At 51.9% G+C, this 26,656-nt stretch overlaps 1 protein-coding gene across 1 annotated transcript in view; it reads left to right on the forward strand.

Moving 5' to 3' along the window:
- Dnajc6 (DnaJ heat shock protein family (Hsp40) member C6) overlaps nucleotides 1–26,656 on the forward strand; it is a 112,621-nt gene that overhangs the window by 44,295 nt on the left and 41,670 nt on the right. The window contains exons 2-5 of the mRNA XM_010605233.2: nucleotides 19,920–20,070; nucleotides 21,088–21,137; nucleotides 21,234–21,382; nucleotides 26,463–26,585. Coding sequence (XP_010603535.1) covers nucleotides 19,920–20,070; nucleotides 21,088–21,137; nucleotides 21,234–21,382; nucleotides 26,463–26,585 — 473 coding nt within the window. The remainder of the gene's footprint in view (nucleotides 1–19,919; nucleotides 20,071–21,087; nucleotides 21,138–21,233; nucleotides 21,383–26,462; nucleotides 26,586–26,656) is intronic.

Raw genomic sequence — 26,656 nt, forward strand, 5'->3', positions numbered from 1 at the left:
TGAATGAGAGGGAGAGGCATGTGTGATGCAGGGGGCCTTCAGGCTGCGCTTGGGGCATCTCCCGAGCTGGCTGGGTTGGGGCATCTGTCCGCCTGGAAAGAGCGCGTCCACGTCCAGGGGAGAGAGCAGGAGAACAGGGCAGTGAGGGCTCACCCACTTCTCGGTAAATCGTCTTTGGCTGCAGGCAGTCCCTCCCCACCTCTCTGTACTGAAGATCGAAACCAGGAAGCACCGAGCTTCATTTCCAGCCCCTTAAAGTATTCATGTGTTTATTATTTGTTTATTTATTTGAGTCCATACTTTCAGTCCACAGTGATGACCCTCCTCTTGGGGACTTGGTGCAGGCCCAACAGTGCTTCATTCTTTTTGTATCCCCTTCCCTCCTTCCATCTCTTGGTCCTCTGTCCTTTTGCAAAAGACCTATCTCCTCCTTCGTATCACCTGCCTTTTAGTTTGATCTTTATTTATACTCAGGGTTTCTCATAGAAGAGAAACTAAGTGATATTTAAACTGTGTGTCTGATTTAACGTCATGGTCTCAGGCACATAATTTTCCTACAGATGACTCAAGTTTACCCTTCTTTATGGCACAGAAGTACTGAACACCACATATGCTTTATCCATTCACCGCTTAATGGACACTTAGGCATTGCCAGGATTTAGCTGTTACAAGTTCTGCTGCTATAAACACGAGTGTGCATGGAACCCTGTATTGTGACGTCTCTAACTTTCTCAGGAAGATATTCGAGTTCCAGATTCCGAGGAAAGAATTCCAAGGCTCTATTTGTGTACTTCTCGCCTGGTAGCCATGGTCGGACAGGCGTGAGGTGCAGTCCGTGGCCACTGTGGTCACCCAAGCCAGCGTCCAGGATACAGAAGGGACAGAACTGACCTCCAGCAGGATCCTAAGGGGGCCAGCAGGTGGCACAGCTTTCTACGCAGCTACAGCAGAGTAGAAGGTGGGCAGCCCGGGCATGGAGTGAGAGCGCTGGAGGCTGCTTTGGAGCTGGACATGAGTGCTGGTCTTCAAGTGTGGACAGTTTCCTCAGTCGGAGAAGGGGACAAGGGAGGAGGACCTCTCTAAATGGAGGCTGGGAGGAGCATGGAGAGCGAGGGTAACGGTCGTGACATCAGCCCTTCATTCACTCATTTAGGTGACAGATATTTGTTGCCAGGCATGGTGGTGTACGCCTGTAATCCAAGCACTCAGGAGGCAGAGTCAGGAGGATCTCTGAGAGTTCAAGGCCAGCCTGGGCTAGATAATGAGACTCAACATGCTGTTGAAGACCTAGTAAGGAGGACAGTATACTTACTATTAAATAAATGAAATTAAAGTCATTACACAGAGAACAGGGATGGAGCCAGATCTTACAGAGTCTTTGATATTTATTTTTCCTGTTGTTTCCTTTCCTTTCCTTATGCCTTCTCTACTTGATTGTGCAAGGTCAAAAGTGACCCAGAGCAAGGTTGACAGCTCATTTTTTTTTTAGACAGAGAACTTTCGAAATTGTGCATTGCCCTCTGGAAGCAAGGCCAGTGTACCCATTCCCACATAATTTTCAGGTCCATAAAGTGACTTGTGTGTGTCTTCCCCATTCGGTCAACTGATTTCTAAGGACGGTTCTAAACTTTTCGTATTCTGTAGCAGAGTTATTTATAATAGGAAAGATTTTGGAACAGTCTAAAATTGCCCAAGTAGGGGATTGGTTCAGAAAATTGTGAAATACTTATAGACTACTACTAAACAGCCATTACAATCATTGTTTAAAAGATTTGTAATTACATGGAAATATTTCAAAATATCAAGTTACTGGAATAAAAAAGAAACAAACTATACACATTAAATAAAATATATTTATATATAAACAGGGAAATCATTATAAAGACGTATGCTAATAAAAATGCAGGAAATAGATAAAAATATTGCAAAAGACTTGGATAGTGAGTACCAAAAATTTTTAAAATTATGTGTTTTTAGACTTAAATGAGTGTATATTTCACAAGTATGATATTCTGTAACTATTTTTTCCACGGCTACTTTTTGTGACAAATTGTTATTGAAATAATTATACACAGCTTGTAACTTGCAGTTGTGAAAAGCGATGCAGAGAGAGCCCTGTAAATTTTGCCCTTTGCTCTCAGCGGTCCTTTCAAATCAGTCTGCGTCTTAGTCCGTCGTGGTCCCGCCCCTCGTGGGCAGCCCTGCATACACACAGCAGCTTCATTCTTTTAATGTCCCCTCCCCACCTTCTATCTCTTGGTCCCTCTCCTTTTTTTATTTGGTACCAGGGATCAAACTCAGGTCCTTGTGCTTGCAAGGCAGTCGCCAGAACCACTGAGCTAAATCCCCGGCCCTGGTCCGTCTCCTTTTTGCTAAAGGTCTAGCTCCCTGCTTCCTATTGTTGATCTTTTCTTTTTCTTTTTACTTTTGAGTTTCTCATACATGAGAAACTATGTGATCTTTAAGCTCGCGTGTCTGATTCATCTTACTTGGCTTTATGGCCTCAAGATTCACCCATTTTCCTGAATGACTCAAGCCTGTCCTTCTTCACAGCAGAGTAGCACTCCCCCACATTTGCTTAATCCGGTGGTAATATGTTATGAAGCTGCAGTGCAAACTCCTGTCCACAACACTGCCCTTGACCCCTTCCACCCGGGCCCCTCGTCTTTCTTGCATGGTGGGCACGTGGACGCCAAGTTTGCTACTATTTTATCACCTGCCGTGGCTCCAAGCCCATCCTCATAGTCAAGGCACAGAACAGTTTGCAAGGCACAGGGACCTCCCGCTGCCCTGCAGCACCCACACCGCACCCTCATCCAGAGCCATCAGTTTACACTGCCTTTGCCCCCGAGGCCCCGGTCCTGGCAGCTGAGAGGGGAGAGGACGGGGAGTCGGCGTGGTCACCGGAGGCCCAGTGCCCTGGGGAGAGGGCGGCCTCGCCAGCGCTGCTGTGGTCTGCTCTTCCAGACGGCTCCCCCAGCGGGGTCTCATCTCGGCAGGACCTGTGTCCCACCCGGTGTGCGCCGCTTCCTTCCTGCCCTTCTTGTCCTCTTGTGGTGGTTTGTGGAGGGCTCGGACTGTCCTGGCTCCGGGCTGGACTGTGGCCCTGTATCCTCTCAGCTTCTCCTCCTCTCCGCTCTCCGATTGGCCTTCTGGCTCCTACACGAGCCCAGCCTCTGCGTGGCAAAGCCCTGGGCCTTCTGGCTGTGGGGCTCTGCCCTTCCAGGAGTCCCAGCCCTCACCTCTGCTGCCTGCACGGGGATGGATGCAGCTCTGAGCTCCAGGCTCTCTGCGCTTCCCTCCTCCCTCCCTGCCCTTAGCAACCTTGGAGGACCAGGGTGCTGCAGGGGCCCTGAGCCTGGCACGGCCCTGTGCGAGAGGTGATCTCTTAAAAACAAAGTCTGCTTCAAGTTCTTTGACTATTCTAAAATGAGGAGACCTAGGCTCAAAGAAAGAAAAGAAACCCATGAAAGGCTGAGCAGCTGATCAGGGTCACACGGCCAGGATCTAGCAGCTAAGCCAGGCTCCGTCCAGGCCCTGGTGCCCTAGCCACTCTCTGGGCAGTCTGGGGGAGCCGGGCCCTGGAGTGCCCTCCACCTGCTCGCTGTGCACAGGTGAAGAGGTGCCTCTGGGCCTACGCATCCTTCATAGCCTGGCTCAAAGGGCTTTTTCTGGTTTTACCCGTTTATTTCACAAATGAGGAAACCTGAGTGCAGAGAGAGGAGCCCTGTTCGGTTTACCCCTTGAATCACTTGAAACCCCGTCTCGCCCTACTGGCTCACCTTTCTCCTCCTCACTCCTCGGGCTCCCCTGGGAGATGGGCTTTCTCGACCTTTTATTGCCATGGTCACTCTCCTAGTGGTCACTTGCCAGCTGGTCTGTGTCCCTCCTGTTTTGGGAGCTGACATCAATCCTCCCAGGGTGGTTGACTGCCCAGAGCCCTACAGACAATGTTTAATTCTGCAAAGGACCCTGAGACCCTACTCCATGCTGGGGATTTGTCATAGCCTCATTTCTTACGCCTCGCTCCTTCCCTTCCCCTGCTGTACTCGTATTTGGGAGGCCACGAGTTTGGTTGCACGTAATCAAAGTCACACAGCAGTGGCTTAACCAGATGGAAGCTATTTCTGGCTCATACAGAAGACTGATCTGAAACGTCAAGGGCGCTAAGCTCCTCTGTGGAGAAAAGTGCTTGCTCACAGAGCACCCACTGTTGCCCTACGTGTGTACAGCCCATCCACCCCCTTGGTTAAAAAACGTAATTTTTAAAACAACGTAAATAAGAGCTGTGTGGCTCTTTGGTCCTTAGGGTGTTGTTTCTTTGTCATGATCTAAGATGCCCAACCAGCTCATTTGATTTCTAGCCAAAGGGAAGGCAGAAAGGGGCAGGTTTACCTCTTGTCTCCAAGAAACAGCCTTCTACTTGCATCCCATTGGTCAGAATTTAATCACATGGTTACAACTAGGTGAAAGGAATCCTGGGAAATATAGTCTTTTATTGTAGGAGACCACGTGGCCAGCTAAAACTATTTCTCAGAAGCAGAGGACGATGGACTTTGGTTGGTAAATACCAGTCTCTGCCACCCTCTTCCTTTGTCAGCTCCAGGAGAACAGGCCCTGGCTCAGAGCCACTGGCTTCCTGGGGTTAGGAGGTCCACTTCTAGGAAAGATGGCAAAGCAGGACCTTGCAGAAATTCTCAGGGCTCTATGATGGTATGAAATTCAGAATCTGGTGTGGTGGTTGCAATGACAAAAGCACCCCTCGCGTATTTGTGGCTCACTGTTTCTTGGCTGGGATGTGTTTTGTGTTTAAGATGCGTTGTCTTCTTTACTTCTCAGAGGAACCCCCGACTTACAGACCAGGCTTTCTGGACAAAAGAAGTGAGCTGTCTGTGGCACATAGAAAATGCACAGTGGACCTGTTGCCTGTTTGTCTGTGTTGGAGGTCACTCCTGGCCTCACAGTCCTACACATCAGAGTGGCTCATTAACTCTTCACAAAGCCTGGGCCTCTTCCACCTCAGAATCGGACCCCTCCTGTGGCAGCCTGAGCAGGAAGAGCTGTTTTGAGTAGGTTAGAAGCCCAAGTGGAGGGCTGGAGGCCCTGCTGACCTAAGAAGAGCTCAGGTTGGACAACATGGTCTTTGGCCAAATTGGCGAGGGCTGTTGAGCCAGTGCGGCCTGTGTTTTCTTTTGCATGAGGACACTGAGGCTCAGACACCACAGTGGCTGTGTGAGGGTGGGGTCTGGCCTCATGCCACGCTGGGAATCTGTACTTCCTACTGCGGTGGGGCTGGCGATCTGAGTCCTCCGGTTCCCACGTCCCCAGCCCTGGTGCTGGGCCTGTTTGCCGCCCGTGCTGCACCTGGCTGGGGGCCACAGGTTCTGATGGTTCATAGACTTTTCTAGGCTCTTATTTGCCTTGTTTTAAAAAATTGCATTTTTTTATCCAAGGGGATGGATGGGCTGTGCACCTGTAGGGCAACAGTGGGTGCTCTGTGAGCAAGCACTTTTCTGTGGCAAACTCTTCTCCAGACCTAATGAGGACACATAGTCCACAGGCGCCGGAAACCAGGGTGTTTCACAGTAACTGAGGTCTGAGTAACCATGGGGTTGAGTGGGGGAAACTGAGCCTTCCGAATGGGTCCATCAGGGGGATCTGCCTAAGGACCAGAAGGGCTGAGTCATGCGCGGAGCCAGGAAATGGCTCCCAGAGGAAGGGACAGGAAACAGAAAAGAGGCAAAAAATTATACTTGCCCTTTGTTTGAACCTTGTGTAGGTTGGAGTTTGTTTGTTACAGCAGGGGAGACAAAAGCTCATTGTCAGCAGAGCCCTCAGCCCCCAAGAGCCAGTGGCTGTTCTCAGCCTCTGAGAAGCCAAGAGTAGCTGTGTTGGTTCTATGTGGCTTCCACCAGCTGAGAGGAGGTGCACTCTCTGCACTGCCTTAAGTTCTGCTGGGGATGTGGTCAGATGTGTTCCTTTCAGGGGCCTCTGAGGGGCTTTGAATATAAGAAGCAGTGACGTTTCTGGTATTAGCAATGTTTTATAAAAATACTGAGGCCATTTTTCCTTTAAAAATCTATTAAAACACTCAATGGGTAGGAAATTAAACGAGTACCTCGGAATCTCAAACCTAGAATTTATAGGAAATTGTAGGGTACTCAGAGGGTGTTCTGTTGCCAAGGAGTTGAGCTGTGCTGAAACAATGGCAGATTCTTTTATTTACTGTGGCTGTGGCCTCCCAGATGTGCACAGCTGGCTTGGGTCCATCAGTAACTCTTGAGTTCCCACGTCGGTCCAGTCTGAGCACTGGGAACTGGAATCCGATGTTACTTCAGCTGTCCTTGTTGAAGATTTGAATGCACTAAGAGGTTCTTTAAAAATGAGAAGAATGCACACCCCCAAATTAACTGTGGGAGTTTTCGAGCACGCGAGTGGACTGGTTCCTTTGCCAGGCTCAGCCGAGAGTCTTTCTCAATTACGATGCAAACAACAGCTTGGGGTCGGAGACTTAGATTCAAAACCAAGCACAGGGAAGAGCTTTGTCCTCTAATCATACCGATTTTTGGCACTGACCATGAATATAAACCACCAATATCTTTTAAAATTTAGTTTACGAAATTCTCATGTGGACATCGTTATACTTCATTTTTACAGTTGCCGTATGAATTGGTAAAAACAGATGCTCACAGGGTAAATTGATTTGCTCAAGGTCACAACATAGCTAGCAGGTGACAGGACTAGCCTTGCTGTCCAGATGTGATGGTACGAACAAGCTGGAGCTCCTGTAAAGCACAGTAGCTTTAAAATCTTTGAAAATGCCAGTGCCATCTTTAAAATAACAACTTAGGCTTGTTTCCTCCAGGACTATTAACTTAAATATTTAAGAAAATAATGACAAATTCTATTCCATCCTAGCCTTTATAATGTTTTCCGTATTGTCCGTCATCCCAGAATTCCTTGGAACTATTTGATTATATTCCCCAAGCTTTAGTCCTTAGTATTGTCTTGTGTTTGATTTTATCATGTTGAAGGCAGAAGCTGGAAAAATCATTATTATGGGTTGTTTGCATGACCTTTTTAAATATGAGGCATAGGTATTATCTTAGCTACTTTTCTCATTGCTGAGACAAAATACTTACTCATCACCTAAAGTTAAAGGCGGAAGGATTTATTTGGCTCACAGTCTGTAGAAGTTTCAGCCCAGAGTTGGCTGGCTCCAAGGCAGGGTGGCCTGGCAGAGGAGAAATAGCTCATGGTGGGCAGAAGGCAGCAAAGCAAGCCAAGGATGACCGCAGCTCTTTATGCCCCTTTTATCTTATCCAGGCTGCTTAGGGTGGGCAGCACTCACACCCTTAGTCCTGGTGCCCGTGATCCTAGCATTGCACCACAAATCAATTCCAGTGTTACACCTTTTAGATCCAGCCACCTCTGTGAAAGCCCTATGACTACATGAGGCTTTGGGAGGCATCAAGACACAAGCTATAATAGATATGAATATAAATAAATAAAATTATTACACAGAGTAACCAAGGCTTCAGCTGTGTCTGTCTGAGTCATTTAAGGTAAAATTTGAAACTCTGGGACTAGATAATTGAGAGAGAGATGGAAATTTTCTTGCTACGTTAATGTCTCTACCTCTTTGTTTGGAAAGGGTGATAACAAAACTGTGTCCAAAGGAAAAGGAGGCTCCCAGAGAGATTATACATGCAAAAACTGCCAACCCAGACAGGAAAACTACAAATATAAGATGTGACAGAAGAACAAGGAAGGCGCAGTATAGGGACCTTTTAAGTTGGACAGCCCCTGGCACGGTGGTGAATAGCAGGTGGTCTTTCTGGGTGGCTTTCCCAGGGAGAGTGTGAATGTACTGTGCGCCCCGGCAGAATTGCTGCTGCAGGGGAGACAGCACAGACTCTAAGCTGCAGAGGATCCTGAGAAATCATCCGAGAGGCTCCAAGAGCCACCGTGTGGGCTGTGGAGAATCCAGGGGCTCCTTCAGGGAAGGCTGAGTGCCGAAGAGTTTCTAAGAAGGGGGGGGTCCCGTCAAGTTCGAGTTCTTCTGTGAGCCATGGAGGGGCGGGAAGCATCCAGAGCTGGCTGTGGGTCAGGAGCTAAGCAGTCTGGAGGCCAGCGTGGCAGGGCCTGCTCCAGGCTGCTGGCTACAGCGTGTGTAGGAAGCAGAACTGGATTTGGGCCTTGCCTGGGGAGTGGGAGGAGGAAACAGGTGACTTTCAGATTTCTTTGCATCCGGCCCTGGCTTCACCTGTGGTAAAATCATTGTCCCTGTCAGGGCCAGTGTGGTCCATGAACACGAGAGACTTTATAGTCATGAAGGGTTCTTTCCTAGTAACCACTCCCAGCCCAAGCTGCTAATCCCTGGGGCTTTTTGGTGCACAGGAACTGAGGGGAGTGATTGCTTTTCTTGCTCAGTCCATTTTTCTTCTCCTCCTCCTTCTTCTTTCTTTTGTTGGTGCTGGGGACCAAACTGGGGACCTTGTGCTTGCGAAGCAGGTGGCAGGACCACTGAGCTAAATCCCCGGCCCCCGGTCTATTTTTCTTTGGGTAGAGGAGGTGAGAGACCTCCTGATATCTAAACCACGTAGATGTCAGACATGTGCTTCTTTGAGTCTGATAATGGCACAGTCCGGATGACTGCAGGTAGGATTTGTAGGCCCTTTGTATCTATAGCTTGAGACTCCCCACCACCCACCTGTGAAATTCAAGTGTTTTTGAGAGACAGACAAGCGTCCTGTGACATCGTTCTTGCCCTACCTCACCAGCCTCTGAGCAGTTTAGGATCCAAGTTCAAGGTCAAAATTTGCAGTGGGCTGTGAATTGGGCTGGGGGTTTGGCTCAGTGGTTCTGCCACCTACCTCGCAAGTGCAAGGGCCTGAGTTCGATCCCCGGTACCAAAAAAAAAAAAAAAAAAAAATAGTGTTTATTGAGCCAGCTGCTCTGGGAAATAAAAGTGGCCAAAGAAAAGTGTACTTTTTTATTTATTTTTTTAAAATTGAGTTTATTGGTACATTCTAGGTAGACAGTACAGTTACATTCATCACTGGGATCTAGTACCTTTACATGACAGGTCTTGGTTCTCATGTTTTCCCCTTGTCCCTGCCCTCCCTTTACCCCCTGAAAAGTGTCCTTTAATGGAACTTCTTTCCTAGTATTGGAGATACGAGGAAGTAAGGAAGCAAAGTACTGATTTGTTTTTGGCCTTTATACACTGTCACAGAATAATAATATCAACTCCACTCAAAAGAGTACAAAGGGAAACAGGGCAGCTGGTTGTGGAGAACTGGCTATATTTCACTCTAGAACTTTCTTTATATCTTGTATATTAAAATCGTTTGAAATAGTTTCCTCTCTGTGTGTTTAGATCATCAACTTGATACTCAGTTGAGTTCATTTGTTTCGTTTTACTTTCACTTTTTGGGAGTTTGCTTAAAATTTATGTTTGTAGTTTCGTCTAGGAAGCAAGCTATAGTCAAAGAAATCCGACTACCATCCTGTCTTCTGTACCCTTTCCCCTCTTTGTAGCTTGGGTCTGCCCTTTCACTCTGTACACGTGAGGCTGTCTCTGCGTGTCTGCATGTATCTGTTTACCTGTGCCCACTCCGGGGTCCTTCTGCCCTCTCTTAGGCAAGCAGGAGCGCCGCGGGCAGCCTGAACTCTGGACGTGGTCAGAAGGAAGCGTGGCCCGTGCTCTTCATCCCTCGTGAGCACACACGAGGCTTCGGCGTAGCCTGGGTCCTTTCATGCGAATTTCTCTCTGGTCTTCCGAACCATCTCATAGGAGATGCTGCTGTCCCTGAGCAGATGAAGAGAAAGGCCCAGGCAGGCTTAAGCAGCTTATCTGAAGACACAGCAAACTGCAGGACCTGGTTTGGGCCCCAGTGTGGCCCCGGCAATCTGTGTGTCCCTGAGGATGCAGCCCGGGCTGGGTGAGGCCGTGCACACTCGGTGTGCGTGTCCTGCCCGTGTGGCCTCAGTGTCACTTCGCCTCTGCATCTGTGGAAATGAACATAGGCATCTCATGGGGTGGCAGAGAATGTAGAGTAACGCCCGGGACACAGGTGGCGTTCCGATGTTCGCTGGCCTCTGTTACTGTTTGTTATTTTAGGAGCAGAATCGGAGAACCCTATTATTACAACAGCTGTGCGCGCCACTGTGTTCTGCCCTGGGCCTGCGATCTCTAACCCGCTCGCCTCGCCAGAGGCTTGTGTCCCGGGTCGCAGCCAGCAGCTGGGCAGCGGTCAGGCGGCAGGGGGAAGGAGGACAGAGGGCTTGCAGCTGGCTGGTCTGTTGTGTAACAGCCTCGCCGTGCTCCTGGGCACAGAGAAAACAGGACCCGTCACAGCTCTTGGGACTTTTTTGTTCTCCAAACAGCATCATCCTTTGAGGCTGTGAAAATTTCAGCTCCTGCTCAGCTGGGTGTGGCTTTGACCGCTGCTAAGTTGTGTGGATCACGGGTTTTACTTTTTAAAGCTGGAGACAGGGTCTCCCTGTGCGAGCCACAGCCGTCCATGCTCCTGGACACCGGCAGCCAGAGTGCTTCTCTTCTCCCCGCCACGCAGGGCAACAGGAAGGGGGTAGAGAAAGGGCTTGGGGTCCAGAGCCGGGAAGACCTAACCACACAGGCTGCCAGAAGGATGAAATGCCATAATCTAAGTGGCTCAGGCCGGCCTGGGGCTTGCTGTGTAGCCCAGCCCTGCCTCAAACTCACAGAGATCCTTCTGCCTCAGCCTCCCTAGTGCTGGGATCACAGGTGTGTGCCCCGAGGCTGGCATCTGGAAGGCTGTTTAAAGCAAGCGCCCAGGCCATGTGGCGGCCATGGCCAGGCTGCTTAGACTCAGGCCCTTAGTGTCAGACCTGGTATTGATCTTCAGTGCTGCTCCCAACGCCTGCTGCAGGCTGCTCGGCCGTCAGCCTCCCAGGCTTCGTGTCTGCCCTGTGTGGGCCTTGGGCTTGGCCTTGGTCACTGGGTCCCCGCTAGACTGGCACCCAGAGGGACCTGGGGACGACTGATTTCTGGGCTGAAGTGATGATGGGGCTGTGGTGCTGTCCACACGGACTCGGGGCCTGGCAGACCTGAAGGCCAGTCCACCTCTTCCAGCGCTCCCAGGCAGCCCTTCGAACTCACCTGCTGAGCCCGCTCAGGGCTGGTGGCTTTGGCTGAACACAGGCCGTGGCCCCCTTTCTTGTGTCCAGCTTTGCAGCCGGGGCCTACAGCGCTCATCTGCCCTGGACCCTTGCAGGCACTGAGGAGCCTCCCGCCTCGGGTGGCAGGTCTGCTCTTCCTGTCGCAGAAGCTGCAAGGCCGGGGTTGCCAGTGCTGCTGTTTTCCGGCTCCGAGGGGCTCGGTTAGGGTTGGGCCCAGCGTCCCTGGGCCGGTTCTCGGGGAAGGAGGAGGAAACATTGCAGCTGGGTTCCTTAGGCTCCTGCTCTTTCCCTGTCCTGTACTCAGAGAGAGCTGCATCTGCACAGCCCGGACCCCAAGTCCTGTGGGCCTGATGTAGGAGAGAGCATCTGGAGCCCCATGAGCGGCCGTCATCACAGCGGGGCTGCAGGTTCCTCCTGTGCCTGCTAAAGTCTCAATGGGTTGTTGCCATTAATTGGTCCCAGCAACCAACGATGCAGTTTTCCTCTGCTGGGTGTCTGCGCTAAAAAAATATGCTTAGATCCTGCTCTGAGCAGACGTCGGGCCAGGGATGGCTTTTCTACTCTCCAGCAGGGCTTTCTGCTTTGGCTGTTTCCCTTCATGTTTGAAGCTTTGAACAAATACACGGGAAGCAGCAAAATGTCACCAAAAGGACGCAGGGCTCGGAGTAGAGGCGAGAAGGAGCCCTGGCTGCGTCTGGGTTTTTACCCCAGGGCCTGCCGGGGCCCAGACACTGGCGGCTCCCTCTCTGGCACTGCTCCATGGGGCCCTCACCCCGATATGCTGGGGCACCTTGACCTGGCGTCTACAGCTGCAGGAGAGGCCCCAACGTCACTCACAGCCACCCGGCAGCTTGTGGCCTTTTGCTGAGCACCCAGAGCAGACTGGGACGGAACCTCAGCTTGCCGCTGTGCTCAGGGGGGTGCAGAGGTCCCAGACAGTGCAGGCGTCGGAATCAAGTGACGTCCGGGCTCACGGGTCGGGCTGGCAGCTGGCAGGGCCATAAATGATGCTGCTTCCCTCGGTGGGGCAGTGGAGCCTGGTGTGGAGGGACGGAGCCCTCGGTGTCCAGAAGGATTCGGCCTCCAGCCGTGCTGTTCTGGGTGCTGCCTGTGCACTAGGATGGTCTCCTGCTCTGTCCTCCCTCATTTGCGTCTGATTTTTTCTCGTGGTTTTCAACAAAAGCCTCGCCTCTCTAACAGACTCTGAGAGGGATGCACATCACTGTCCACCTCGGGACAGTCCCCTCCTGTCTGCTCTGAAGCGGGGACTGCCGTGCCCATTTCTTGTCAGGGGAGGATTTCCACATGTGAGTTCTTGTCCCAGGCAGAAGGGAGCAGTGCAGGGACGGGAGGTAGTAGGTGCCGGGGTCTGATCAGCCAGTGAGAGGAGGAGCTGGGAGCTGTCTGTTCTGCCTCTTGTGTGCCAGCACCCACGTAGCCCGTCAGGGTGCAGCCTGCACAGAAGAGGTCACACAGCTCTCCTGCCACAGCCTCCCACTGTGAACAGCTGAAGATGGGGGGTGGGGGAGCAGCGATGCTAACAGCCACTTCGTTGTTGTTGCTTGGTCCTGGGGGTCGGACTTGGGACCTTGTGCTTGCGAGCCAGGCGGTATTGTTGTTTTTGAGACAGGGTCTCACCATGTTGCTCAGCCCTAACCCTCTGAGTGCTTGGATTACAGGCATTCAGTGCCATACCCAGCTCAATCATGGCTGTGTGTGTGTGTGTGTTCATTCTCTTACAAGGCTCATCCCAAAGCTGAGGTTCAGAGAGGGTATGGCTGGGGCTGGACCATGGTGACTGATGCTTCCTGGCACGACTGGGCAGCTACCATGCCAGGGAAATCGTCAATTCTCTGTCCCCCGGCCACGCCCAGTCTTTGGCCTCACTGGCCTGACACGTTCTGTGTCTCCATCCGGGCGAAGGAGCAGGTCTCAGAAGATTCAGTCCGGCGGCTACGCTGGGCCCAGAATTCAGTGAAGGCCACGATTTCCAGTTAATGGACCTTCATGCCAAGATGGAGGCCACGTCACGAATCCCGTTTTTATTTCAGGGTTTCTACTGTTGGGATGTGCAGCGAAGCCCCCCGCCTGTCTTGTCAGGACTCATCGCGAAGGAGCCCTGCAGCTGGGTGACCGTGGGGAGCAGACTTGGGAGGGACCCCAGTCTGCCCGTGAGCCTCTCCGATCTGGGGCCCATCCTGGCTGGGGCTGCTGCAGCATGAGAGCCACGCGGAGAAGCCCAGGCAGAGGGAGCTTTCCCAGGCCCGCATGGTGACACGACGAGGAGCCATCTGGCCTGCAGTTCCGGAGCTGCTGGTGGAGCAGACGGTTGTGTCTGCGGCCAGCTGAGTTCAGCTCCCTGAGGGCTGTGTGGGAGCCGCGTGCTTCTGCTTGCAAGAGGTTACACCAGAAGAAGTGGTCCGGACACAAACCTTTCCCCTGGGTTGTTTCCTTCCTGTGTGTGTGTGTGTGTGTGCATGTGTGTGCGTGCGTGTGTGTGTGTGTGTGTGTGTGTGTGTGTGTGTGTGTGTGTGTGTGTTGGCAGTAGGATCCCCTCCGCTCCCTTCCACTTTCCAAAATGGGAACAAGAAGGTCGGGGCGCTGAGCTCTCGGTCCTGTCGCCTGCCTCCTGGTCGCAGCCTTCCCACCGTCTCCCGTCCATCCTGGTCCTGTTCCTGCTCCGCGGCCCAGAGAGATCGGTCTGGCCAGGCTCCCATGCGGGAAGGAGGAGCAGTGACGTGTGCAGGTCTGCCTGGCTCCTCCTTCCCTCCGGTGGGCCGGCGCCTCCTCATCTCTGCAGCCTGGTCCCTGTGGAGCTAAGGCTGAGGGCGGCAGCGGGGCCTGCAGCGAGCTGGGCCCGAGCTTCTCCCGGGCCTTTGGGGTTCAGCCTGCACGACGGCCCATGTGTGGCGTCCGGCCTGCGTGGGGGCCAAGCACAGACACAGCCAGGCTGCAATCGCAGTGGTTTTCGGTGCCAAGTCCAGTGACAAGAAGAGTCCCAGACGCTTTCCCGCAGGTGGCAGAATTTCCTGCGGGCCCTGGGACCACCGCTTTGCCTGGGATTCTGCAAGTGTCTGTCCTGGTGGGCGGAGCCAGTGCTGGGATGCACCCTGCCGTGTGTTCACGGCCTGGGGAGCCGCTCTTGGTGACCTGGGGTGGGGACGGTCACAGCTCAGCAGTGCAGTGACCTTGGGATCAGAGGCCGAAGGTGCGTTGGGCTGGATTCTGGCTTTGAAACCAAATGTGCACCAAAGCGTGCTCTGTCTCGGGAAATCCACTCACCTGAGACGGTGGCTCTGCCCACAGCCTTTGGAAACTGGTGGGCGCCCGTAGTTAGGGTCACTGGCTATGTTAGCGTGAGGACCAGATCCTGGGCGAGTTCAGAGAGTTTGGTGAGAAGCTCGGTTTAGCTCGGCCTCCAGGCCTCCTGGGGGTATGAGAAGCACTGGCGTCACCCATTTCTCTCTGACCTCCTGGTCCCCCAGCACCGTGAGGAGGGTGTGGAGCTCCGGCTCCAGGGTGTACTGGAGTTGGCACCTCACACACCAGGCCCCTCCCCTCCCCCTCCTTCTCCCCTTTTTCCTCCTCCTCTTCCTCCTTCTCCTCTTCCCGCCCTCTCTCATCTGGGCCCAGAGGCCTCCCTCCAGCTGCCTGGGCCGAGCTGTTACCCGATCACTCTGAACCTGATGCTCAGTGACCACCCTCAGTGTCTTCATGTCTGCTGTTCAGCAGGAGAGCTCACAGTACTATGTGACACTAACCTGTGCTGTTCAGTGGAAGGAGTGGCAGGTGTGATCTTTGTGTGTGCGTGCGCACACAGAACTAAGGATGCAAAGATGTACAGTAACTAAAATGTCAGCAGCAAGCTGGTTAGGGTGATGTACACCTGTGGTCCCAGCACTCAGAAGGCTGATACAGGAGGATCACCATGAGTTCCAGGCCAGCCTGGGCTACATAGCGAGACTCTGTCTCAAGAACAAAACAAAACAAACAAAAATGTCAACAGCAGTTGCCATGTTCGCTTTCGTGTTTATTTTCTTCTGTGTCTTATTTACACTTTCTTGGTTTTAGTGGACCTTAAGTGTAGACAGGGCTCATCAAGGAGGCTGCTGCTGCGGTGGGTCAGAAACTGTTCCAAGCAGCCCTGCTGTGGGGCGCTCAGAGGCTCCTGGTCTCCAGGAGGGTCAGGGACTCTCCTGGACTTTCCTGGTGTGAGGTTCCTTTGAGCAGGGTGTGTGTTATGTGCGTAACCGAGGTGGTGCCGAGCTGCCAGTTGTCGATTAAACACACGGTCGGCATGGCTCAGAAACACACCGTGGAAATCTGTAAAACCCTTCCGTGTTGACGTGCAGTCGACTGCATAGAAAGGCGAAGTTCTGTAGAAGCAGCTCTGAGGAGGCCTGGAGGAGCTGCTCAGAAAGATCGACGTCCAACGAGCTGGCTGGCTCCCGAAGCCCCTGCCCGCGACCCTGTCCTGCATGCCCAGTGGCCCGAGCACTCGCACTAGCGTGGGGCCGAGAGGAAGCGCCTCACTCTCAGCACCTGCCAGGCATGGGAGGATTTCCCGGGCCTCCAGCTGCGGCCCTGGGGTGTCACAGGTGGTTGTCACTCTGCGTTCTCTTTCCAGTGGTGTCGTGAAGATGGGAGGAGTTTGCCCAGAACAGAGGAGGCGTTTAGGAGGTCGGGGCTGTTACTGTTGTTCTGCGTTTATTATAGCATCTGCATTCTTTCTCTAAATGCAAGTATTTTTCTTTTACAAAAATGAGATTGTACTATGCACGTTTTGTATTTTGTTTATTTTTCATTCTGTCCTTTGTCCTAAGTATGGCTTTTCTTTCCTCCTTCCCACCCTCCTGCCCTCCCTTCACTACTTCCTTCCTTTCTTCCCTTTCTAGTACCAGGGACCCAACCTATGGTAGCCAAACACTTTCCCACTGAGCCACAGCCCCAGGGCTGTGTTTAATAACCCTTTGCGTCCAGACATTGAACTTGAACTTAATTATTACATGTTGTGAAACATTGTTCTTTTGACTTTTTTTAATCATTCAAAAATATAAAAGCCACCGTTATTCACAGACTGTGGAGAAGCAGGCAGTGGAGTGGGTTGGATGCTCAGACCATAGTTTGTCAACCCCCATCTCCGTGGTTGTGGTTTTCTCCTGGTGTCACTATCTCCCTGCTCCCTTCCCCTCTGTTGGATCCGTTTTTGAAGCCTCTCTACCTTTTCTCCTAGCTGGCAGGGGCTGAGGTGTTGTCTTAGTTACTTTCCTCGTTGCTGAGACAAAATACCTGATGCCTGAAGTTAAAGGAGGAGAGGTTCAGTTGGCTCGCAGCGTGTAGAGGTTTCAGTCCACAGTGGGCTGGCTCCAAGGCAGGGGGGCATCACAGAGGAGAAACAGTCCAAGGCAAGCAGGCAGGTGCGAGCACACCATCCCTCTTTCTGTCCCTTATATTTTATCCCGGCTACCTGCCCTGGGGAAGGTGTAGCACTTATATCCTGAATCCTGGCCAGAAAGGTGCCAAACTGATCAGCAGACTGATATAGTAATCAATCACACACCCTTGCTCCAGAGTCACTCCCTCTAGACCCAGCCCCTCTGAAGGGCCCACCATCCCTCGTGAGGCTTTGGGGGACATCTAGACACAGCCATCACAGATGCCCTTTGCAGAACCTGGGCTTTGGACACTTGTAGCTCAGCAGGGAAAGCCGGACACATATCTATGAGAACCATTAGAGCAAAGTCTCGAGGTGTCCTTCTTCCCATTTGGTGTCCTGGCAAAGGTGCCATCAAGTTGGCACCTGGGGTCACAGAGTGGCCCTGCAGGTTCTTCCAGTTCTGAGCCGAGCCTGGAGTCTGCGTTTCAGATGATGAGGGGCGCTCATGCCCTGTGCAGTCCCAGCACGAAGTCGGGTCTGAGAGGTGCTCGAATCTTGATCTGGGTCCAGAGCAATGAGTCCTCAGAGGCCAAGGTGGCGCTGTGGCGTGGAGGCGGGAGAATGATGAGTGTGTATGCCGCCTGAGATCGCTGTGCCAGAAGTGAGTGATCCAGTAGATGTGTAATGGGTGTGTGTGGAGGGGACAGGACGAGAGACAGTTCTTGTATTCCCAGCTTAGATCTGGGCAGTGGAGTCCCCTGCTGGTGTGGAGGGGAGACCGAGGCCCCACTGCCTGCATGGTGGCCTTGGCTGGGCTGCCCTGATGGACCAGGGATTTATCTGGTGTTGGCTGTGGGAACAGCTGCGGCCTGGAGCAGCCGGTGAAGGGCAGGGACAGAGGAGGAGGAGAGTCTCTGAGCCTCCTTCACTGCACCTGGAGGCAGGGATAGCAAATACTGGTGTGGTCGGAGCAGAGAGCAGAGCCCATGCGAGGCGGACACCGTGATGTTGATTATCCCCTGCACCCAGCATCCTTTGCGATTTCCCATAGTGCCTCAGTCCCTCATAGCCACCCATTGCTGACTTGGGATGAGCAGCTCACGTGGCCAGGATGCAAAGCCACGGCAGGCAACGTGCGTTTCTGGGTGTGCAGACGGACATCCAAATGGCAGAGAGGACTGAGTAGGTGTGTGAAATAGGACTTAAAAGGCATCCCATTTCCTTAGTAACCCTTAGTAACCAGGGGAATCACAAATGTAACAGGCCCCCTCATCTGTAGGGAGTGTGTTGCCTGAAACCCAAATAGCACCGAACCCTAAGTGGCCAGGTACGCCACACACTCTTCGCTGCAGGGGACCCCCTTTCCCTGCAGAGAAGCACTTGGCCTCAAATATCAGTTGTATTGAGGTTGGGTCCCTGGATGATAGCTCACCAGGAGGATCCAGGAAGCGCCATCGCGTGAGGCTTCAGGAAGGGAACCCGCGGGATTTGGTGAGTTACACCATGGGCACCCCACGCCCGTGGGCCCAGAGCAGCCACCTGCCGCATGGAAGATGATTGTCACAATGGATGCAAACTGTTGCCGGGCAGGGGAGAGTAATTCTAGCTGTCAGTGCCACCAAGGATGGGGAGGCCCTGGGCCCTGAGACCCCACCCACTGGCCGCCTCTCAGGAGTGGTATGGAGTCCCAAACGCACACCACACTGGTCACACAGAAGCTCTGGTATCCACCTTGAAAGATCATTGAAAAAGGGCCATTTGTACTTCTTCCCCCGAGAAGTGTCTGTTCATGACACTTGCCCATTTTCAGACTGGGCCTTTTATTGTGGGGAATCTAATTTTGTCATTTCTTTGTATTTGCTAAATATTAGTCCTCTGAATAGTAGCTAGTAAAAATGTTTTCCCATCCTGTATGTTGTCTCTTCACTCTCATGGTTGTTACCCTTGCCTTGCAAGTCTTCAGGGAAAGAGATACCTGTCCACATTGTTGGTGGGAGTATAAACTAGCACAACTCCGTGGAAATCAGCGGGGAGATTCCCTAAAAAGCTAGAACTAGAGTTAACATTCGACCCAGCTCTTCCTTTTGAAGTATAAAGAGTTGAAGACAGCATGTTACAGCGATGCAGGCACACCTATGTTTACAGCCGCACAATTCATAACAGCTAAATCTTGGAAACAGTCTGTGTGTCTACCAACACATGAATGGATAAAGGAAATTGGTATTTATGCACAATGGGGTACTACCGTGCCACAAAGAAAGGTAAAGTGAGTCATCTTTAGAAATATGGATGCACCTTGAGGCCATAGTGTTAAGTGAACTACATCAGACGCATGATCTTAAATATCACATGGTTTCTCTTATATGTGAGTTTGAGAAACCCAAAGTATAAATAAAGAACAAACTGAAAGATAGATAATAGGAAATAGGGAGCTATATCTTTTACAAAAAGGAAGGAGGTTAAGAGATGGAGAGAGAGCAGGGAGGGGAGGAGATGGGGTAAAAAGAACTAAAATGTGTTCTGTACGTGGACCAACTCCACACAAGGAATATAATCATTATGTACTGCAGACACACTGATATCAAGTAAAAAGTGGAAAGGAAAGCAGCAAAAAGAATGGATGAAACCATTGGAGTAGTATAATTAAATTCAAAAGACCTGAATCTTTCATTTTAACATGTAGTCAATAGATCTAAAATACTACCACTCAGTGTATTCAATAGATTAATAGGTCTGAAATTTGATAGATCTAAAATACAGTGGACCTTCCAGTTACGACCAGCCTGACATACAAACAACTTGGGTTTGGACTGGGATTTTAGTTTTAACTTACAACCAAGGTCTTAAGTTACATCCTGAATGCCGGCTGCTTGTGCTTCCAGATGGCCTCAGGTGCGGACTTCACTCCTCAAGAGTCCTGGAAGGAGCAGGACACATGCTCTCCTGTGTGGGGTTCACTGAGAAATCCTGGGCCAGGGTCCCTCTAAGGACACTGAGCCTCCCTTGACCAATCTGAGTTACAACCAGCCCTGGGGAATGAGTTGAGTCCGTAAGCCAAGGGTCCGCTCTACTGTCATTTGAACATGTGATCCATATAAAAATATTAACGGGATAGTTTAATCCTCTCTTCGGCAACAAGCCTTTGGAATTGCTGTGTTTTCTCCTCACCACAGGTCTGAGGGAGGACTTTTGTGTTCCAGGTGCCTGGTGGCCACATGTGGCTGGCGGCTGTGGTGTGGGCCGTGGGGTGTGCGCTCCTGTCGTGAGGGACCCCCGTTTTCTGGAGGGCCTGCAGTGCTGGACAGGACTGAGCGCTGAGAACCACGGGGTGGGGCTCTGTGTCGCCGGTGCCATGGCCCTCTCTGTCTCTCCGCAGGTGCCTCGTCCCCCGACATGGAGCCCAGCTATGGGGGAGGCCTTTTTGACATGGTGAAGGGAGGTGCGGGGAGGCTCTTTAGCAACTTAAAGGACAACTTGAAAGACACCCTGAAAGACACCTCTTCAAGAGTGATACAATCTGTGTCCAGGTGAGCACGCGGGCTGTGGATCCCAGGCTCTCGGCCAAGGGCTCTGGCTTTTGGCCAGCGCCTGCTGGTGTCATTGTCACTGCTGTGAGAGCCGCTTGGATCTGATGTGCTGGGGCTCTCACTGCCCGCCGAGTCCCCAAGAGGCCGCAGCAGGGCCAGGAGAGCTCAGCTCGCTGGTACTTAGTGTGTGATGGGCACTGCTGTCTCCCATGGCTCCAGAATCAAAGGTCTTGGGTTCTAATCCAGGGTCTGCGCTGGTTCTCCTGTGACTGCGGGCGCGTGTTAACAGTTCTCCAACTTTATGCCCGGTAGGAGTGGAAGGGCAGGCGTGAGGATTGAGTGAGTTAGCACTCAAGCAGCATCTGAGTAAGCAGTGCCCCTGGACTGTCAGCCAAACAGGACTTTGTGTACCCTACTAGTTGTTTAGCGTTTACTTAGTGGGAGAAGTTTATTATTATTTTTCACTTTTCCACTCTATGCAGATTCTTGCAAAAATATGCAAAGTTCTAGGGTTACTTGAAATTTGCATATATGGTTTTGAATCAGAAATTCTTATGTCAAGTTCAATATATTAACCAATGTTTTCATAGTGGCTTAAAGGCAACACTTACCCCCTTTCCTCTAATTCCTAACTGGGACCTTGGTAGGCAGAAAAAGTGCCATTTGTCTTTTTCTCCATTGTTTTTTCTCCTACCCTTCAGGGAAGAGTTTTCCATGTAGGCAGAGAGGCTGGAACAACCTCTGTTGATCACTTAGCAGGGATTCCATTCCCAGCCAGACTCTGTTTAAGGAGCGGCCCTGGGAGGCTGCCCGAGCTGGAGTGGGACAGCTGTGCCCCTGAGGCGGGGCTGTCTTCTCTCAGGGACGCTCAGAGGTGTCTCTTGTGGACAGAGGGGTGGAGGAAGGTCAAACTCGCTGCCGGACAGCAGTGGCCCAGTCCACAGTGAGCCAGTGATCTCGATGGACTCCTGGGGTGTGGACCATCTTAGCGAGTGCCTTTTCCTGTCTCACTTGTAGCTACACGAAGGGAGATTTAGACTTCACTTACGTCACCTCCAGAATCATTGGTAAGCCTCTCGTGGTTACTGACTTCTCTTTGCCCCGTTTCTAAATGCTGCTCGTGGGACTCACAGTTCTGCCTCACCTGTTGCCCGTTCTTCCAGTCATGTCCCTGCCCATGGACAGCGTTGACATAGGGTTCAGGAATCAGGTGGACGACATCCGGAGCTTTTTGGATTCCAGACATCTTGACCACTACACGGTCTACAACCTGTCACCCAAGTCTTATCGGACCGCCAGGTTTCACAGCCGGGTAAGTGTTTCCGCTCTGGAATGTGTTGTTAAGACGCCTCAGGGTCTTTTCCCCCTTCTGAGGTACCTCAGAGCCGACAACCCCAGACCCCGGACTGCCCTGTCCCCGCGGTCTTGGGTGGCTGGGGTACTGTGCAGGTCTGCGTGGGGAGGGCAGACGCTGTCAGCACTGTGGTCTGGCTGAGCGAGACGTTGCGGAGGCTGGGCTCCGGTCGCTCCTGAGGCCGGTGTGGAGATCGGCCGTGGCCCAGCCAGCGGCTTCACTACACTGCGACGCCAAGTGTGTCCTTGACTTTCCACGTGGCTTCGTTGGGCGTCAAGGTGAGGCAGTGTGTGCCCCTCACAGCAGTCAGAGGTACTTCTTCAGAGGGGGACACTGCAGATAGGTAAGTTCATTAGAGATCTTGTGGGCAGGCAGGCGGGGCCGTCCGCAAGGAGCCAACGTGGAGGTGGAGGGTAATTGAGACACATTCACTGTGGCCAGAACTGTAAACGGAGAGAAACTACTACACCCTGGGATAGAGAGAAGTGATTGATATTCTAAACAGGTTCAATCACCTGGGTGGGGGGGCCAAGGTCTCAGCCCAGGCTTCCCAGGAACTATCCCTGATCCCTGCTCTTACTGAAAGTCCTTGTATGCTTGCTTGCTACGTGAGTTGTTCCCCCATTGAACCCCCATGTAATCAGTACTACCTGGGTGACTCTACTTGTAATCTTATTGGTTCGTCATGGTTTTGCCCCACCCCATGCCCGCCTTGTAATTTTCCACTGGGTCTTACAGTTTTGTCCCACTTTGTACCCGCCTCCCCACATGGCTTGGCTGTATAAAACATCTCTGGGGAGCGGGGTGAATGGGCAGCCCACTTTCCAGTCCCCCTTCTGTCTCTGTTAGACAGAAGCTTTCTTTTCCTCGATACAATTTTCCTACTCTTAAAAAAAAAAAAAATGCTGGACCAGGGCAGGCGCACCCTGCTACTGAACTGTTCTCCTGGTGACCGTATGGGAAGAGTGACTTCGGCCGTGTAATTTATCCATACCCCTAGCAATAACACACTAACAGCAGGGGTCAGCATTTATACAGTGTGGCATTGTTCTGAGAACTTCACACCCTGGAGTTAGGACTTTCCTGATATACGAACAACTAGGGTTATGACTGGAATGTTAGTTTTAACTTACAACCAGAGCCTTGAGTTATGACCCAAATGCTGGCCTCCTGTGCTTCCAGATGGTCTCTTTAACCTCTAAAGAGCTCTGGGAGGAGCAGGACAGCATCCTCTCCTGTAGGGTTCACTGGGAAATCCTGGGCTGGGTTTTCTCTAAGGACACTGAGCTCTGCCTGTGTGCAGGAGAGAGACTCTGAAGGCTGTGTAGAGGAGCCTGCACTGACAACCCTGAGTTACAACCAGCCCTTGGGATGGATGAATTCGTAAGTCAGGATCCATTGTAATCCAACATCCTCAGAAGTAGGGGAGAAGCTGAGGCACAAAACCATAAGGTAACTGGCCCAAGAGCACACAGCTAGCCGATGGCTTAAGGCTGTGTTCTCAGACATTGCCCTGACCTGACGACGTCACTTGGAGAAGCTGGATTCCCCCTTTGGAGAACATCTCCACTTTCAGGCTGGGTAAGGAACTGTGGGTGCGGACTTAGGTTAGAATGTCCTGCTGAGCCTTCTGGCCCCTGACTTCTTGCTGCACTTACTAAACAAGGCTTTTTCTCTCTTAAGAACATCTTTAAATACTTCTGATTTAGCTTGTACATACAGCCAGTCTTGGAACTTTAAATGGGTCTGTGGACACACAGGGACGGCTGTCTCCAGAGGGACCCTCAAGTGAACCTGGCCCAGTGTTGGTACCCAGGTCCCCGGCGCTACTGCTGGAGCACACTTTGCTCTAAATTCCAATGCTGTTGGTCCTGCCTGGACTGCAGTTTCCACATCTGCGAAACACACCAGAGGGTGCTCTCCTGCACGAGGCCCTCCCTGGCCTAATAATGATAATAAAATAATGAAAATACAGGGCTGTCTCGCTGACGGCTGCCTTTTAGCAAGTCCGTGGAAGGACCTCACGCTCTGGCGGTGTCAGCATCACTCGCAGCCCTTGTTGGACGGACTTCCGGCCCAGTAGAGCGGGGAGGGCGAGGCTCTACCTCCCTGGCTGTGCCCCTTGCTGTGGCTGTGAGGTTGCTCTCTGACAAGCATGGTGAACCCTTTCTGAAGTGGCCGGATCTAGAGGGCCACTCTGTAACGGAGTTTCTAAGCACAGCTCTTCAAAATCCACGGCAACAAACTGACCGCCAAACTCCTGTTCCCTCGACAGAGTCACTCAGGGCAGGTGCACCGACAGCAAACACGAACGGGGCAGAAACCCACCAGTGCGAGCTGTGGCACTTGGTCTGTCGCTCCGAGACCCAGTTGGTGCTGTCGTTTACACCATATCACATAGACTGTTGCGCTGGAAGGACCAGTGATAGGAACATTCCTGCCTGAAAGTTACATGAAGACACAGCGTCACATGAAGGGGTCTGTTTGGGTGGCGTGATACAAAGCAGTCACCATAAAGACATCTTCAAGCAAGACATTTGTTAGCAGGACTAAGGATTTGGGACTTAACCGTTGACCGAAGGGTCGGGAATCCTCTGCCCCAGGAGGCTCTGGCTTGCGCTAGGAGAGCAGGACGAGCCCATTTTATTTGATGCATGGAACAGGGCTGGAGGGGCTGGGAAATGCATCATAATACAATGGGTGCTCCCGGAGCTGTTAGCGGTAGATGGAAAAGGAATCTGGCTCTTGTCCCCGAGCCCCTGAAGCCAACGGCAGAGAGTCCCACAGACAGCCACAGATGATGTTGACAAACTTCAGAAGGAAGGGGTTGGGGGGCACAGCAGCGCCCCCCGGGCGGTCAGGATAAAAGGCCTTGGAACGCCTGCAGAGGTGGCCCATTTTCCAGACATGCTGTGATCAACATACAATGACACGCGGGTCTCGTTCTCCCCGGCGCCTGCTGCTCCACGCCTGGCAGTTGGGACGCTTCTGCCCGTGGCCCAGTGCCACCTCGAAGGGGAGAAGGGGTAGCCCCCCGTCCTGCCGGCGCTTGGCCTCTGTCCCCACCGGGTGTGTCGGTGTCTCATGACAGCCTTGGGCCGAGCGTGACTCCTGGAGGGGCTGGGGAGCTGGGGACCATTGCCTGGGTCCCACAGCCCCGGGCCTGGCAGTCACCAGGATGGGGAGCCAGAGCTGCAAGGAGAGCCTGGCCTGACTGGTTCCTCGGAACCACTTTTGGGGTTCTGTTTGTGCCTTGATGTTTTCCCCCCATTCTGACAGAGCACATACTTTTAAAAAATTCTAATTATATGTTTCGCTCGTGGTGCATAATTACTTATCAAGTAAATATATAATTATGGAGTACTTTGAATTAATATTATTTACTGATTGAGTTAATGATTCTGGAGCTGTTAGCCTATTGTGCTGAGAATAATGTAGCCAACTTTTAGCTGAGAATCAGTGCAGATGCTGACATTTGGATGGTGGCCGAGTAGCACACTGTTTTTAAAACCTTTAAAATATTGCCTGGGAAAGCAGATTTCCCGTACATTCACTTTGTTGTAATCTAAAAACCCCAGCAAGTAGATTCACCTGTTTCTTCTTCAAGATGATGAACAGGTAGACAAATTTTATTGTAAAAAGACATTGCCAAATCAGGTCCATTCCTTTATTCTTTTTTTTGAATAGGGTCTCGCTGTGTAGTCCAAGCTGGCCTTGAGCTCACTGTGTAGCCTGGGCTGGCCTCCAACTTGCGGTGATCCTCCTGCCTCAGCTTTCCTTCATTCTTTGGCTCATTCAGACACTCAGCAAACACCTGCAGAGCTCTTGTCATATGCATGAAAAGTGGGCACTGAGGTTCCAAGACTGAAGAAGTTATTGTCTCTCTCTCCTGGAACTTCGTTGCAATTCAGGGAGATAGAAACCACCCACTCAATGCAGCTTGACTGTAAGCCAGTGCCTCTGTACATGTGCCGGACTACTTAATTCTCACAACCACCTTGTAATACTTGCTGTACTTTACACTCAAGAAATCCGAGGCCTGGAGAAGATAGTATAAGTGGTGATTCCAACGTGAAAACCCGGCCTGTGGCCTGAAGCTTGTTGCTCTACAGATTATAAAAGATGAAAGTGGGTAAGGAGATGGGTACAAAGATGATGAAGGGTTTCTGTCTACGGATGTTTGCGACAAGAGGACCCTTGAAGCGGGGCTTTGGAGGGTTAGTAAAAGTTTACCGGGTGTATGAGTCAGCTTCCTGGCACCCCCAGCTAGAGAAGGAGCCGTTTATTTTGACTCGTGGTTTCAGAAGGTTTATTCCGTTCGCAGAAATGTCAGGGCGGAGCAAGGCTGTTTAGTTCCTGGCAGCTGGGACCCAGCGCAGGGGCGAGCTGGGCGGGACCTGCCCTCCCCCAGGCACGAGGGTTCCTGCCGCAGTCCTGGCAGCAGTGCGCTGCGACTCAGCTCCCTCACCGTCCAAGCGACGTCCCCCGTGTCCCTGACTCACCCGCCTGCTGTGCAGCGCAGTGGACCTAGCAGATGCGCTGTCCACGCCGAGGGAGTGTGAGTGTTGGGAAATAAAGCTGTGAGTGGTTCCCCTGTGCGGATCTGGGCCCCTCTATCCAGAGAGCGATCTGCCCAGCAACCTCCACAGCACTCCCCATGTTATCATCATAAGAGCAGACATAAAATTAGGGGTAGTGCAGGATTTCTGGGATAACCCTAGAGGTAAGCACCTAGTGGGCAGGTAAAAACATTTTACATAATTAAATTCTGTGTCATATAAAATAGAAAAAAATCAAATATGGGGTAAAAATGGTTTAGTTTAATTTAAAATATTTTTCTAAATGTATTTTTATACTTTTACTGAAACAAGATTAATGAAAGAAATGACCATATTAACTGCCTTTTCCTCCTGCACAGAGACCCTGTCCCCAGCTCTTCTCGGCCCTAAGGAAGGCAAAGGAGTTTCGCTTCCAGGAGACCCGCGTGATGGCAGGAAGTTGCTGGAGGGATTCACGTGCTTTTGCTGTGTCCCCTTAGGTCTCAGAGTGCAGCTGGCCCCTCAGGCAGGCCCCCAGCCTGCACAACCTCTTCGCCGTGTGTCGGAATATGTACAACTGGCTGCTGCAGAACCCCAAAAACGTCTGTGTGGTCCACTGCTTGGTGAGTGGTGGAGTTCTCAGGGTTAGGGCTGGGTTAAGTACAGGGGGCTCCGTGAGGGCGGGGGGGGGGGC

Source organism: Fukomys damarensis, unplaced genomic scaffold (genome assembly GCF_012274545.1).
Source record: "Fukomys damarensis isolate Sample0158 unplaced genomic scaffold, DMR_v1.0_HiC HiC_scaffold_33, whole genome shotgun sequence".
NCBI lineage: Eukaryota > Metazoa > Chordata > Mammalia > Rodentia > Bathyergidae > Fukomys > Fukomys damarensis.